General features: G+C 41.2%; 2 protein-coding genes and 1 long non-coding RNA gene across 4 annotated transcripts in view; 1 reads left to right on the forward strand and 2 right to left on the reverse strand.

Annotated features, from left to right (window-relative positions):
• LOC136692404 (uncharacterized) overlaps nucleotides 1–16,379 on the forward strand; it is a 78,863-nt gene that overhangs the window by 2,603 nt on the left and 59,881 nt on the right. The window contains exon 4 of one of the 2 annotated variants that reach the window (XR_010801943.1): nucleotides 674–1,403. The exons of the other annotated variant lie outside the window; for it this stretch is intronic. This is a non-coding gene — a long non-coding RNA (uncharacterized lncRNA). Of the gene's footprint in view, nucleotides 1–673; nucleotides 1,404–16,379 lie in introns of those variants that run through there. 2 annotated transcript variants of the gene reach the window in all.
• Nucleotides 4,121–6,131, reverse strand: LOC136690800 (GTPase IMAP family member 9-like). The gene is made up of 3 exons (XM_066662812.1): nucleotides 6,101–6,131; nucleotides 4,547–5,230; nucleotides 4,121–4,389 (listed from the first exon to the last, which is right to left on the reverse strand). Exons 1-3 carry the CDS (start codon nucleotides 6,129–6,131, stop codon nucleotides 4,121–4,123), a joined length of 984 nt encoding a protein of 327 aa, XP_066518909.1.
• On the reverse strand, nucleotides 12,719–14,960 carry LOC136690801 (GTPase IMAP family member 9-like). The gene is made up of 3 exons (XM_066662814.1): nucleotides 14,953–14,960; nucleotides 13,893–14,683; nucleotides 12,719–13,070 (listed from the first exon to the last, which is right to left on the reverse strand). Exons 1-3 carry the CDS (start codon nucleotides 14,958–14,960, stop codon nucleotides 12,784–12,786), a joined length of 1,086 nt encoding a protein of 361 aa, XP_066518911.1. The 3' UTR covers nucleotides 12,719–12,783.

Genomic DNA, 16,379 nt, shown 5'->3' on the forward strand with positions numbered 1-16,379 from the left:
GGTAAGAGGATATAATAAAATATTTTACTAAGAATTTTACATATAACGTTTCCATAATAACTAAACATAAATAACTAAAATATTACCCATGACAAGGACGGTCTCCCTGATAGGGCTGTGCCATATTGTATCATTTGTGATAATTTCGCAATAATTTTTAAAACAATAAAAAAAAACTCAATATTGTGATAATCATGATATTATGACTTATTTATGTGATGACATCATGCCATTGCCCTTAATATGGCATATGCTCCTTACATGAGTCATTTAGTCAAAGTGTAGTACAGTGGAAAGTGGCTCTGAGACTTTTCTACAAAAAACAGGAGTGTCACTTCTGAATGTTTCAAACTGTTATATTAGTAGTAAAATAAAACTTTAATATTAATATAACATTTCTTTGGTTGCAATAGTGTGTTCTTGAAATTAATAAAAATATTTTTCAGAGTTTAGTCATATCACCAAGAATATTGTAATCGCCAAAATACCCTAAAACATTGTGATATTATTTTAGATCCATATCGCCCAGCCCTACTCCCCGAAGACTTTCATAAGAACAGCTTCCTCTGCTTTTCATTTATACTGAATTATTCTTAGCATTTCTTCTCTGTTCTCGTACATTTTTATAATTTCTGTGATATTCTTAGGGTTTGTGGTCTGTATATGTTCATAGTACATTGGTGGCAGGAAGAACTCACCACAGTTTCCTTCCACAATTGCCTCTATTTCCTGAATGATCTCTGGGACCTGGTCTTCAGAACGGAGGACACAGTGTCTGTTGCCACAATTTTCCAGCAGTCTGTTTGCTTTCTGAATGTACTGTCTGACTGCAGGGTCCTCCACTTCTTCATCGCTGGATGTGTGCTTCCAGAACCTCTCAGACAGAAGCTCCACGTGTTTAATTACTATTTTAAGTAACTTTAGATATAATCCTTGCTGCCCAAAAGGAACCTCTCCACTTTACTCTTCCCTGCTCCAACTTTCCCCAGCAGCACAACCCTCAGCTCTGAAAGAGGAGTTAAAATAGATTCAAACACAGCACGATCTTTGGATAATTACTGAACAAATATTCCTATATCTCCTCTTACTTTGAGGAATGTCAATCATTTTCATGAACAAAAAAATCTATGTTTTGAAAGTGGTCTAACCGTCTGTGGTCAGTGAGAATCCATACTGATTGATGTGCTGATATGAGGACAATGTGATTTTAACATTAAAGTTCTCTCTGATATTTGAAAATTGTGAAATGACTGTGAAAGTCCTAACAAAATATTTTACTACCAATGCAGCCATGACAAAGTTAGAAAGTAAATAATACTGTTAGACTTAGGTATATTATTCCTTACGTGCTACAAGTCTACACAGATTCGAATAGGAAAAATGTATGTAACATAAATATACAATATCTCACATTGAAAAATAAACACTTATTGAGAAAGAGAGTCTGGCTACAGCTCTTAATTGTCAAAAAGTATAAACAATTTAAATGTAAGACGTTAAATGAAATTTCAAACAAAACATGATACAAATAAATAGTGAATGTGAAAAAAGTATTTCCTGTATTTCTCTCTGAATAATATCAGTCATTAATATGAGTACAAATATAATAATTTATTGCTTCCTGTAAAAAAAAGATTTAGTCCTTATTTTTGAAAGAAGAAAATTCAAGTTAAAAACAATAAAATATATGGAAAACTTCGGCATCAGATGAAAATAATGTTCACAGAGGAAATCATAAGAAATTAATAAAACAATATATATTCCTTATATTTTTTATGTATACAGGCTACTAAAATCCTATCTCCCGACTTTTATGCTGTCATCCGTGAATGTAATCCCCTTTCTTTGCTTTGATATGTAAAAATGACATTGTGAATCTGGCTCAGACAAGTTTGAACAAATAATTTTGTGTGCAATTGTGTAGCAGCAAATTATGGGCTCTGGGCACAGAAGTAACCTGTCCTTGTTCTCTCTCTCTCTCTCTCTCTCTCTCTCTATTCCCTACGCACCTCTTAAGTTTCAAGACTTAAAACTGTTTTATTAGCATGACTGATACCAGAACAATATTGTCAAACTTTAAATCAGTTTATATTTACAAAATACAAAAAAGTTGTTCACTGAAAACCTTATTTATACAATATTATTATAAACAATTACAGCACGATTTTAAAGCGCTTTACACAGGAAGATAAGTAAACAGAATAAAATTCACATGTTGTAAACAGCACAGGTTTATTCGATAATTCATTCATGTTCTTGGTTTGTTTTTACATATGGAGGCTACTTGGAATTGTTGGACACTAGGGAGTGGAATGAGCTACCCAAGCCTTTATTAACAAATGACAAGTTAAAAGAATATGGAAACATAAATGTTCTTTGTAACCTACGTGTTCAGAGAAAAGTTAAATATGCCACACATACAGATCACAAATCATTCCCTGTAATTCTATTTCATTTTAAAATGGGACTGGGTTAATTAAAAAACATGCAGTGAAAATTTAACGTTTCGATTTTGACATATTTAATTGAACTTGATCTATCTTAATGTTTCAGTCAAAGTCACAGACTTAATCCAGTCCAACAGTTCATTTCACTGTGTGTATATTGTGCTGTTTAATGTAAAATATATACAATATTTACAATAATTACACAAAGGAAAACTAGATTTATATACTGTGTGTGTTGTTAAAATGGTTAATGCAAAACATTTTTGTCGGTTGCTACCTAAGAATCGTCAAGTAGTCATACATTCATTCATTCATTCATTATCTGTAAGCGCTTATCCAGTTCAGGGTCGCGGTGGGTCCAGAGCCTACCTGGAATCACTGGGCGCAAGGCGGGAATACACCCTGGAGGGGGCACAAGTCCTTCACAGGGCGAAACACACTCACACATTCACTCACACACATCTACGGACACTTTTTTTTTGAGTTGCCAATCCACCTACCAACATGTGTTTTTGGACTGTGGGAGGAAACCGGAGCACTCGGAGGAAACCCACGTGGACACAGGGAGAACACATTAAACTCCTCACAGACAGTCGCCCGGAGGAAACCCACGCAGACTCAGGGAGAACACACAACACTCCTCACAGACAGTCACCCGGAGGAAATCGACGCGGACACAGGGAGAACACACCACACTCCTCACAGACAGTCACCCAGAGGAAACCCACGCAGACACAGGGAGAATACACCACACTCCTCACAGACAGTCACCCGGAGGAAACCCACGCAGACACAGGGAGAACACACCATACTCCTCACAGACAGTCACCCGGAGGAAACCCACGCAGACACAGGGAGAACACACCACACTCCTCACAGACAGTCACCCGGAGGAAACCCACACAGACACAGGGAGAACACATCACACCACTCACAGACGGTCACCCGGAGTAAACCCATGCAGACACAGGGAGAACACACCACACTCCTCACTGACAGTTACCCGGAGTAAACCCATGCAGACACAGGGAGAACACACCACACTCCTCACTGACAGTCACCTGGAGCAGGACTTGAACCCAGAACCTACAGGTCCCTGGAGCTGTGTGACTGCGACCACAAATATAAATAAAAACTAAAGAGCATGACCGCTATCCAGCATGTGTTGGGCCAGTTTTTCCTTTTTCTGAAGTGCCATTGGTAATTGGGTATATGTTCAGGACTCCACCGTTACCACCCACCCACTCACTCCAACACACACCTACATGCATTTTACTTACAGACTCCACAAGTATTTATAATAAACATTGTTATATGTTGCAAACTGCAACTTCATACTGAACAAAACAAAACAATGTGACATATAACTTTTACAGTGAAATTACTGCAAGTGAAATGTGTTATGTATTTCATTCGTTTGCCTTGATGTGTAGACCCTACAACAGCTCTGTGCCTTCTCAAGTTTTAGGATGTATATTTAATTCACAGTCCCTGACAAAACACAAATCTTGAGTTCACTTAAACAGCAGATAAATAAGCTATAGAAGATAAATACATACTTGCCTGTCAAACATATCAACTACCAAAGACACAAAAATGTAACAGTGTACAATTATTTAATAAATTGCACACCTGTGTATGTATACTTATATATTTATTTAAAATATGGGTGTCTAAGATGTTCTTGTTTGTGCCAGCTTTATGGCATATATCAGACAAACAGAGACTGGAATTGATACAAAAAAACCAACAACAATCCCCACAGCTGACCCTAGTGTTCCATATGAAGCCCCAGTCACTGAGCCTAAAAGGGCCCCAAAGATTGACATTAATATTATGGTTACTGGTTTGAGGTACGGTGGAATATGGAATTCATCTTGAGTCTGCTGTTTGATAGCTTCAACAATTTCTGGAGTTCCAGGAGCCTTCTGTTCTTCATTCACTGAAAACAATTATGTAGATTAATATTTAGTTATTAACTACATGAACTGTTTTATTCAAAAGCATATTAACAGTAGTAGTAGTAGTTCTGCTCGTACACTGTAAGAAAAAAAACTGGGCGGCTAAAATGAATGTCAAATGTGATGTAATATACTTACAACTTGGAGGGAGCACTTGAGTACTTCCTCGTCTTTGCCGGAGTGCTACTCTCTCCTCTGACTCTTCTATAGAAGTCATTGTATTCCTCTTTGCCTCTGTAACTTCATGTTTTGAGGGTTTGCTCTGTGGCAGGGGGTAATCATCGGATTTACCCACCTCATTCTCTATTTTCTTGAGGAGCGCATGAATATTGGTTTCTGAGCCCACATTTCTTAGAACAAAGTATTCGCTGCCACATTTGTCCAGAATGTTTCTTGCATTCTCAACATGTTTTTCGACTATGGTGTCTGCCACATCTCCATCACATAAGAACAGCACCATTGTGTGTTTCCAGACCTTCTCTGTCAGGAGTTCCACATGCTGCTGCAATGTTTCTAACTCATCTGGAGAAGGTACTTCAGAGAGTTCAGCCACAGGCAGCACCACAATCACAGAGTGAGGTCCTGGAGGGCAAAGGGTTGCACTTCTGGCAATTTCGTTCTTAATAATGTCTGGTATATTTTGCATGGAATGTGTATCCCATCCTGGAGTGTCCACCAGGCAGATCTTACGCTCTGCTTGTTTATAATCATGTAAAACACATTGTTCCCTGTCTTCCTTTATGTCTTCTCGTCCCAACAGTAGACTGGCCACTTTAGTCTTTCCAGATCCAGCTTCCCCCAACAGCACAATCCTCAGCTCATCTATATTTAGTCGGAGACAAGTTATATTACCATTCTTGCAACAAAACCTTGTTCAAAAGAGTTAAGACATTTTGTAAAAAGCAAAAAAAAAACAAGAATCTGTGATTTGTTATTTCTCCTGAATATTTATGTCACTGCATAAAGCTCAATACTTTGGATCAAATTTGTGACATAAATGTCAAATAGATCAGAAACAACATATATCAGCACAAGATTGCCACTGTAGTGAACGATTCTATAAATGTGGAGAAATGCCAGGCCATGTAGAGCAAGACCAGACAGCAGTATTGAATGTGTGTGAAATTCAAGCCCTCCAACAGCACTTCATAAAAAACATTCTGCTTTGTAATTATAGCCACATAGGCTTGGGAGTACTTTGACCTGAACCTGAAGTTATAAATCCAAAATGGTTAAACAGCCTAGTTAAAATGAAAACGGATGTAACAGTAGACATAATAGTGTTTATAACCATTTGTTATAACCATTGTCTATAACCATTTATCCAGTTCAGGGTCGTGGTGGGTCCGGAGCCTACCCAGAATAACTAGGAGCAAGGTGGGAACACACCCTGGACACCCACACTTGCACTCACATACACACTCATTCACACACACACACACACACACACACACACACACACACATACATATATGAACTGATGAGTCTAAAATTATTATTGAGTTCACTTGGATTGCAAAAAGCCGAAAAAAGCAACCAAAATCTGAGAATAAACTTTGTGGATGCAGATTTCTTTAAAATAATGAAAGCAAGTCTTTTTAAAAGAATGGAAACTGTAAATGAGACAAAGTGTGGACACAATATATACAAAAATGTACACATTATATAAAGATGGTTTAAATTAATTCCTACCTGGAGCCGTAGGCGAGGATCCATTTTCCATGACTGCCACTTATATTTATCTCACACCAGCTGTATGAGTTTCATATTTCTCACCATTTACTGTGTTTATATAAAAGAAAATGTTCTGTATGTGGAGGCAAAACAAAATAATACCTTCACAAATGTGCACTGATCTAAACCAAAACATTGTATTGAGATTTAACTGTAGATACTGTACTTAATTCTCATATAATTTGAAGCTACAGTGTACAGAAAACACCTATGCAATTATAACATTACATAAAATATGCAAAAACAGTGTTTATTTCAATGGCCAGCATATTACAACAAGTAGAAAATATCTGAGTAGGCAGGCTGTTATTTGTTTCTTGTCCGCTTCAATTCAAGAACGCATACTCAAAGTTAAACACTTGTTTAAGTATGAAATATTTCATATAATCTTCTTGTTAAACAAACAAACAAAAATATTCTCATTAAAAACAATGACTGACTACTGAATGCAACATAATATATTACCATTAAGCTTTAACTACTAACATAATGTAAAACTAAAAGAATGAACTACTTACATTTAATACATGTCCTTCGTGAGGTTATTTCCCTGTCCTGGGGATATCAAAAATGGCCTCAGCAGGTAATGTATAACTTTTAGCATGTACTTTGCACCTCCTTCATAAAAAATAAAAGAATAAAGGAATCTCCTAAGAAGGCAATGCCTGTTACTCAACATGATGACGTTCTGTCATACGATCTCACTGTGGATAAAAGTTTACAGTAGGTCACAATCTTATCTATAATTAAACTATTGTTAACACCATAGACATAATTTGACTAATTTTATACTTTACAGGCCAGGATGTCTGAAAAACAGCTTTAGAAACATCTTAACAAATACTTAATATTTAATTTTTATATACATATGAATTTTAATTAATACATATTACTTCCATGTTCCAAAAGCCAGTTTCAGTAACCGAGGATCAGAACGCCAGGGCCCCCGACCCCGACCGCCACCCGATCCACAATGCACCAGACCCGGATTACTACCTCTCCCACAGGTGGTGGGCCCATGGGAGAGTGGACCCATGTATTTCCTTCGGGCTGAGCCCGGCCGGACCCCATAGGTGAAAGTCCGGCCACCAGGCGCTCGCCAAGGAGCCCCTCCCCCAGGCCTGGCTCCAGGGTGAGGCCCCGGTAACCCTGCTCCGGGCAAGGGAGGCTGTGTCCTCGTTGTTATCTTTTTCATCCTTGTCTTTATGGATCACTCTTTGTCTGGCCCATCACCTAGGACCAATTTGCCTTGGGAGACCCTACCAGGGGCTATTGCCCCCGACAACATAGCTCCTAGGCTCACGCAGGCACGCAAACCCCTCCACCACGTTAAGGTGGTGATCCAAGGAGGAGCCCTGGGTGAGGGGCGTAAGGCAGGTGTGGGCTTACTCATAGCCCCCCAGCTTTGCGCCTGTACGTTGGGGTTTACCCCAGTGGACGAGAGGGTAATTTCCCTGCGCCTTCGGGTTGGGGAAAGGGCTCTGACTGTTGTTTGTGCTTATGCACCGAACAGCAGTTCAGAGTACCATGCCTTCTTGGGGACCCTAGAGGGAGTGCTGGAGAACACTCATTCTGGGGACTCCATTGTTCTGCTGGGGGACTTCAACGCTCACGTGGGTAATGACAGTGAGACGTGGAGGGGCGTGATTGGGAGGAACGGCCCCGCTGATCTGAACCCGAGTGGTGTTCAGTTATTGGATTTCTGTGCTCGTCACAGTTTGTCCATTACGAACACCATGTTCGAACATAAGGGTGTCCACAAGTACACCTGGCATCAGGACACCCTAGGCCGCATTTCGATGATCGACTTTATAGTCGTATCATCTGACCTGCGGCCATATGTTCTGGACACTCGGGTGAAGAGAGGCGCTGAGCTGTCAACTGATCACCACCTTGTGGTGAGTTGGATCAGATGGCGGGGGAGGATGCCGGACAGACCTGGCAGGCCCAAACGTGTGCTGAGGGTTTGCTGGGAACGTTTGGCAGAGGAACCTGTCAGAAAGATCTTCAACTCCCACATCCGGCAGAGCTTCGACTGCATCCCGGGGGAGGCTGGTGACATTGAGTCCGAGTGGGCCATGTTCCGGACCTCCATTGTTGAGGCGGCTGAACGGAGCTGTGGCTGCAAGGTTGTCGGTGCCTGTCGGGGTGGCAATCCCCGCACTCGGTGGTGGACACCCCGGGTGAGGGGGGCTATCAAGCTGAAGAAAGAGTCCTATCAAGCCTGGTTGGCTCAGGGGACTCCGGAGGCAGCCGACAGGTACCGGGGAGCCAAGCGGCTTGCGGCCTCGGCAGTCGCTGAGGCAAAAACTCGGGTGTGGGAGGAGCTCGGTGAGAACATGGAAAACGACTTTCGGTCGGCTCCAAGAAGTTTCTGGCAAACCGTCAGGCGACTCAGGAGGGAAAAGCAGTTTTCCACCAACACTGTATATGGTGGGGGTGGGGAACTGTTGACCTCGACTGGGGACGTCATCAGACGGTGGAAGGAGTACTTCGAGGATCTTCTCAATCCCACCAGCACGTCTTCCGCAGAGGAAGCAGAGCTTGGGGACCCCGGGGGGGGCTCGTCTATCACTGGGGCTGAAGTGGCCAAGGTGGTAGGGAAACTCCTTGGCGGTAGGGCCCCGGGGGTGGATGAGGTTCACTCCGGGTTCCTCAAGGCTCTGGATGTTGTGGGGCTGTCCTGGTTGACACGTCTTTGCAACATCGCGTGGACATCGGGGGCAGTGCCTCTAGACTGGCAGACTGGGGTGGTGGTTCCCCTTTTCAAAAAGGGGGATCGGAGGGTGTGTTCCAACTATAGGGGGATCACACTCCTCAGCCTCCCCGGTAAGGTCTATGCGGGGGTACTGGAGAAGAGAGTCCGACTGATAGTTGAACCTCGGATCCAGGAGGAACAATGCGGATTCCGCCCCGGTCGTGGAACACAGGACCAGCTCTTTACCCTCGCTAGGATCCTGGAGGGTGCATGGGAGTTTGCTCAACCAGTCTACATGTGTTTTGTGGATCTGGAGAAGGCAATCGACAGTGTCCCTCGGGGTATTCTGTGGGGGGTGCTCAGGGAGTATGGGGTACTGGGCTCTTTGTTACGAGCTATCCAGTCCCTGTACAAACAGAGCAGGAGTCTGGTTCGTATGGCTGGCAGTAAATCTGACTGGTTTCCAGTCAGAGTTGGACTCCGTCAGGGCTGCCCGTTGTCACCGGTTCTGTTCATAATTTTTATGGACAGAATTTCTCGGCGTAGCCAAGTGGCGGAGGGTGTCCGGTTGTCTCAGGATTCCATGTCTGCTTTTTGCAGATGATGTGGTCTTGTTGGCTTCATCGAGCCGGGACCTCCGGCTCTTGCTGGACCAGTTTGCAGCCGAGTGTGAAGCGGTAGGGATGAGGATCAGCACCTCCAAGTCCGAGTCCATGGTACTCAGCCGGAAAAGGGTGGAGTGCTCTCTCCAGGTTGGAAGTGAGATCCTGCCTCAAGTGGAGGAGTTTAAATACCTCGGGGTCTTGTTCACGAGTGAGGGAAAGATGGAGCGTGAGATTGACAGGCGGATCGGTGCAGCGTCAGCAGTAATGCGGGCTCTGTACCGGTCCGTTGTGGTGAAGAGAGAGCTGAGCAGAAAAGCAAAGCTCTCGATTTACCGTTCAATCTACGTCCCAACCCTCACCTATGGTCACGAGCTTTGGGTAGTGACCGAAAGAACGAGATCGCGGGTACAAGCGGCTGAAATGAGTTTTCTCCGCAGGATGTCTGGACTCTCCCTTAGAGACAGGGTTAGGAGCTCGGACATCCGGGAGAGACTCGGAGTGGAGCCGCTGCTCCTCCACGTCGAGAGGAGCCAGCTGAGATGGTTCGGGCATCTGGTTCGGATGCCTCCTGGACGCCTTCCTGGAGAGGTGTTCCGGGCATGTCCAACGGGGAGGAGGCCCCGGGGCAGACCAAGAACACGCTGGAGAGACTATATGTCTCGACTGGCCTGGGAACGCCTCGGTATACCCCCGGAGGAGCTAGAGTCGGTGGCTGGGGAGAGGGAGGTCTGGGTTTCTTTGCTCCGACTGCTTCCCCCGCGACCCGGACCCGGATAAGCGGTGGATAATGGATGGATGGATGGACATATTACTTCTTAATTTCTTAGTTCAGAGTTTCTCCCTTTTGAGCAGCCTGGACATTTCTCCTGGGCGGCGGTTCAGTCGTTCTATGGCAACTTCAAACACCTGCTCTGACTCTAGGACTCATTAGCTCACCTCAATTTTTTTTATTTTTATTTTTATTTTTTTTTAGATTTTTTCAATCAATAACCACTCTTGGGTTAATTTGGGTCTATATAATAATCATATCATAATTGACTTACTATCTTATATTAATGGCTTGTTATATTTCATTTAGAATTGTGAAAGTACTATAACGTGTGACAAAACAATGAGCTTTTTATTATGATTTATAATCTGTTGATTCTGATGAATCTGATCTAGTATTTTATAACTCCACTTTACAATGAAATTTTATCTTATATTCATAAAATCATAGGGTTCAGTTATTATAGACATTCATTTAATCCTTAGTTAAGTTACGTTTTTGTTGTGACATTGTTACTTTAAGTGCTGGCTGAGCTTTGTTGTGGAAAATTTAGTTGCATATGCAAATATTTTATATTTAAAGATAAATTATTTTTAAAATTCTGCATTTAAAATGCAAATGAAGAACTTATATACACCCCTTGACATTATTGCCAAAAATAAATTAATGAATATAATTCCTTATTTTCTCATGATGATTTCCTTTTTCTTTTATCTTGCTTATATTATGCTGCTAAAATAATTAATTTGCACATTTATCCACATTAGTGATGTATGCTGTAATTTTTTTGAAACCTCATCATCCTGTCCAGGGTTGTGGGTTCAGAGCTTACCCTAAACTACTGAGCTTACCGTGGGACAGAGCACCAGTCCATCACAGGGCTCAGGGCTATAACTGTTCTCAAGATGTCATAATAATAATAATAATAATAATAATAATAATAATAATAGTGTTACATCTAGTTGCCCAGCATAAAGAAATTAAAGCATATTCAATATAAATTAATCATGTGGCCTCAGTTCTGTGTTACTGACAAAGCTTTACAACATACAGCAGCAAGTACCTAACAAACATGACATTAAGACAAAAAAAAATGTATTGAAGGTCGCAGTCACACAGCTCCAGGGACCTGGAGGTTGTTGGTTCAAGTCCCACTCCGGGTGACTCTCTGTGATGAGTTTTGTGTCTCTGTGTGTGTTTCCGTGGGGTTTCCTCTGGTTACTACGGTTTTAATTTATATATTTTTTAGAGTACTAGAAAGTAGGCTGATATTTACCTTGAAATTACAGCTTCAAAACCATTGTGATTCTCCACTCAATTACAATAGGGAATATAGAGCCTCTGTCATTGGTACTCCAGGCTCAGCACTGCAGTAACTACACTAAGGAATGTTAGGAGGAGGGTGTTCCTCCTTGATTTCAAGACAGTGCTGTAATTGTGTTCCTTTAAAGGTTAATCCCACATATAGATGCCCTCCAGGGTCAGTGATGGAACCATAGTGTCAATATGAGCTGTAAAGTAAATGAAGACATTCAGACAACCCACTATGGACTCATGTGGGCTAACATACATAAAGTTACTAGGCTGTCCACATGTATTCAGTATAGACCGGTGTCCTTCTAGTAGCCTATGTACCAACCAACCCCCATGTTCAAGCCACGGGGGCCTCACTAAGATGTGCTGAATTCGTAGTTATTTATAATAAATAACTGTGACCCAATATTCATGTTCCTTTTCTCATTGTTTATTCTGTACTTACTGTTCATTCATTCATTCATTCATTATCTGTAACCGCTTATCCAGTTCAGGGTTGCGGTGGGTCCAGAGCCTACCTGAAGTCGTTGGGCGCAAGGCGGGAATACACCCTGGAGGGGGCGCCAGTCCTTCACAGGGCAACACAGACACACACACACATTCACTCACACATTCACACCTACGGACACTTTTGAGTTTCCAATCCACCTACCAATGTGTGTTTTTGGACTGTGGGAGGAAACCGGAGCACCCGGAGGAAACCCACGGGGACACAGGGAGAACACACCTCCTCACAGTCACCCGGAGCGGGAATCGAACCCATAACTTCCAGGTCACTGGAGCTGTGTGACTGTGACACTACCTGCTGCGGCACCGTGCCGCCCTGTACTTATACTACTGTATTTTGTAGCATTGTTACACACAAATATAAAATATAACAGCATGCTTCAGCCCACCTGCTGATGGGAAAAACAAGAAAAAGAGAAAAAAATCAAGTAATATTTACATTCTGATTTATTGCATCTACAGGTAATGGTACAGAGCTTGGTACAAAGGGAAACTGAAGATAAATGAGCATACGTTGTCGCTGCATAGCTTCAGTCAGTTTACACTAATGCAGTAATAATACAGTTTATAAACGGCCATTCTTATGGGGGACCCAGATCCTATAAGAAGCATAAACTGGTTCATTCAGGGACCAGCAAGCAATTTAATTCTTCATTTCTGTGACATTTATTGTACATTTATGTACAGTGATTGTTTGCTTTCATAATCACAGCTGGCTAATTATTTTGTGGTAAAATGACTGATGTTTTTATGTGTGGTGTTTTGTTTCTTGCAGAAAGTTTGAACTGTCTCTTGCCACTCTTACAGCATCAATCAGCCACAAAGCCAGGGGGATTGCTACTGCAGTTCCAATGACAATTCCCACACCTGACCCTTTTATTCCATGTACAGATCCAACTACTGATCCAACAAGAGCACCAATGATAGCCAGTATAATCAGTGCTGCTGGTTTCATGTAATAGCGTGCAAGTGACATCATCTCATCTCGAAACTTGCTCATGATTGCTGTGTCCACAGGCTGGTCATCTTCATTCACTGTAACAAGATAAAAAAGAAACAAATGATAGAACTGAGTGAGACGTACACTGGTATTTCTGGTACTCAATACTATTAAGTACTATTAACTAATTTAACAGTAAATTCATTCATTGTCTGTAACCAAAGTGCCAGTCCATCACAGGACACCACACACTCACACCTATGGACACTTCTGAACGGCCAATCCACCTACCAATGTGTGTGTGAGGGAACACCCCAAACTCCTCAGGGCAGTGACTTGATGTGGGTCTCGAACCCACGACCCCAGGACTCTGGAGCTATGTCACAGTGATTCTACCTGTTACACCACCGCCCCTTGCACTGAAATAAACCCTCACACAGTGAACCCCAGACCATGCACCATCTCGGCTGAAAATTGCTGCACTGGTCTGTGACTTCAGATGTCATGCCGCATAAACTCATAACATTTAAGTTCAATTAAATCTCTCATATCCAGCTATTTTTAAAACCACAGGACTCTGCTCAATCAAAATTTTACAGTTTCACAAACTCAAATAGAAGGACTTGTTGAAAATAATTCAACTGATTAATTGAATAAAACTTTTCAATATATATTTAGTTAAAATAAATTGGATGTGCATGGATTGTGGCCTTCAAATGTGGATCTCAACCTAGGGGTTACAAACGTCTGGAGTATGCAGGATACTGCAGAAAAATATTTTCCTATATTTTTTTCCCCATAACATTATAACTCACTTATAAGATATGATTTACTGGAAGCTGCTTTGTGTCAACATCAGTTGTAAAAAGCACTACACAAATAAATTTGATTTAATTTAATTTGAGGATAACACTCACGACTAGGAGGGTCTCCCTGAAGACTTCCACATTGTTGCCTAAAGACCCCAGCTTCTTTTTGATACTGACTAATTCTTGTCTGATACCCCATGTTCAGCTGTTCTTCTCTGTCCTGGTACATTTTTTTCATTTCTGTGATGTTCTTTGGAATTTTACTCTGCATATATTCATAGTACAATGGTGGCAGGAAGAAATCACCACAGTTTGCTTCCACCATTTTCTCTATTTCCTGGAGGAACCCAGGGACCTGGTCTTCAGAACGGAGGACACAGTGTCTGTTTCCACATTTTTCTAGCACTCTGTTTGCTTTCTGAATGTACTGTCTGACTCTTGGTTCCTCCACTTCTTCATCACATAAGAACAGCACCATTGTGTGCTTCCAGACCCTCTCAGACAGAAGCTCCATTCGCCGATTCACTGTTTTAAGTTCTTTTACAGAAGGTCCATCAGTACCACTTTTAACACGCAGCACCACAATCAAAGCATGGGGTCCTGGAGAGCAGAGAGTCATGCTTCGGACCATTTCATTTTTAATTTTATCAGGGGTATTATATAAAGAATATCTGCCCCATTCTGGTGTGTCCACCAGGCAGATCCTCCTTCCTCTAGCTTCTCCTTCACGTAAAACACATGATCCTATCTTCCCCTTAGGTTCCTTGCTGCCAAACAGGAGTCTGACCACTTTACTCTTCCCAGCTCCAACTTTCCCCAGCAGCACAATCCTCAGCTCTGAAACAAAAGGCAATAAAGTAGAAAATAATAATAATAAAATAAAATATAATTTTTTTGGACTTCAGTCATGTGGAGGTGGTTTGGTTATCGTGATATTATTTTAGGGCAATATCGCGCACCCCTACTGGCAACTATGAACAAGGAATACAAGCTGTGTTACTGTGTTAAATCCCAAAAAATAACTTGCAGTGTTACTGTTTTATTGTTTGGGATTATTAGAACCAAACCCACTCTCATGAATCTTAACACGTTTATTTACAGATTCAATCACATTTAAGCAAAAAGTAATCAACATGTTTAACCTGTTTTTGGTGAGATTCCTTCTGACCTGGCCATGTTGATTGGCAGTGAATCAGATACGAAGATTCTGTGAATTTCCTTTAGAATATCACTTGTAAATTGTGAAGTATTCTATAAAAAAACATTTTTAAAATCTCATGAATTAATGTGGGCGGCACGGTGGAGCAGCAGGTAGTGTCTCTGTCAAAGCTTCAGGGACGCTCCGGGTGACTGTCTGTGAGGAGTGTGATGTGTTCTCCCCGTGTCTGTGTGGGTTTCCTCCGGGTGCTCCACCTTGTGCCCAGTGATTCCGGATAGGCTCTGGACCCTCTGTGACCTTGAACTGGAAAAAGCAGTTTCAGTCAATGAATTAATTAATTATTATGACCTGGTCAAAAGCAAAACAAGCCACTGTTTTACTCTGGGTTTCTTGTAAGTTGCCAAGGTTATTTTAGTTTCACTTTCGTTTGTGTCCTTAGATTTTGTCATAAAAAACAAAATCATAGGGCCACAGCATTGAAAAAAAAATTTCTGAAAATAAAGTCAGAATATTTCTGAGATTTTAGTCAGATGTATTCTGAGAATAAAGTCAGAATATTCCTCAGAGTCTGTCTTTCTAAATATTATAATAGATAATAATCCAAAGTGTTTCTTTAAATATTCTGACTTAATTCTGAGAATAAAGCTAGAATCGTTCAGGGAATAAAGTTGGAAAACATCAGAGAATAGAGTTTATACTCTGAATCTTATTTTTATATTATTTCAATGCCGTGGCCCTAAAATGTATAAAAACCACAAATGTTCACTTCTGCTTAATTCTGTTGCTTACTTTACAGTAAAACATAATAAATCTAATTTAAAAATGTAGATGAGGAGTGAAAAATGGAAAAACTGCTGGAATGTACTGCATTGCAACCTATTACTGTTGACACAAACAATACAGGAACTAGAGTTTATCAAAACATTTATGGACACATTATAACATTTATGAATACAACATACATTGATACAAATTTAGACACTTACTTTTGGTGATATCTTCTCCAGTAGGTTATTTCCTGGTGCCTGATTTGATATTGTTTTCTTTTAGGGTTGTAATGTGTGTGTGTGTGTGTGTTTGTATAGTATGTTTGTGTTATGTGTGTATAGGACCATTAGTGCTAGTATAGACTTGGTGCTATGTGGTTCAGCAGCTATTTCTACATTTTTAACATACTTCCCTGCTGCTCTACTAGAACAGTATGGGCTCATAAGCAAGCAATTCCACACACACACAGTGAAAAATGTTTATAAAGACTTCACCTGACCACAGAGTGACATTTCAGCATGATTAGTGTTGTTCAGTGTTGGACAAAATACACAAACCATGTACTTGAGTTAAAGTACAGATACACAGTGTAAAATATTACTCCAGTAAATGTAGGGGTCCTCGTAGATCTCCACTTGAGTAAATGTACAAAACTATTTACCTTCAAA

The sequence above is a fragment of the Hoplias malabaricus genome, chromosome 3 (assembly GCF_029633855.1).
Source record: "Hoplias malabaricus isolate fHopMal1 chromosome 3, fHopMal1.hap1, whole genome shotgun sequence".
NCBI classification, from domain to species: domain Eukaryota; kingdom Metazoa; phylum Chordata; class Actinopteri; order Characiformes; family Erythrinidae; genus Hoplias; species Hoplias malabaricus.

Coding starts and splice junctions, on each gene's coding strand:
- LOC136690800 (XM_066662812.1), bottom strand. CDS start 6,131: ATGGAAAATGGATCCTCGCCTACGGCTCCAG. Junction 5,231..6,100: donor ATCCTCGCCTACGGCTCCAG/GTAGGAATTAAT, acceptor GACTAAATATAG/ATGAGCTGAGGATTGTGCTG. Junction 4,390..4,546: donor TCAAGTGCTCCCTCCAAGTT/GTAAGTATATTA, acceptor AATTGTTTTCAG/TGAATGAAGAACAGAAGGCT.
- LOC136690801 (XM_066662814.1), bottom strand. Junction 13,071..13,892: donor TCAGGGAGACCCTCCTAGTC/GTGAGTGTTATC, acceptor ATCTTGTTACAG/TGAATGAAGATGACCAGCCT.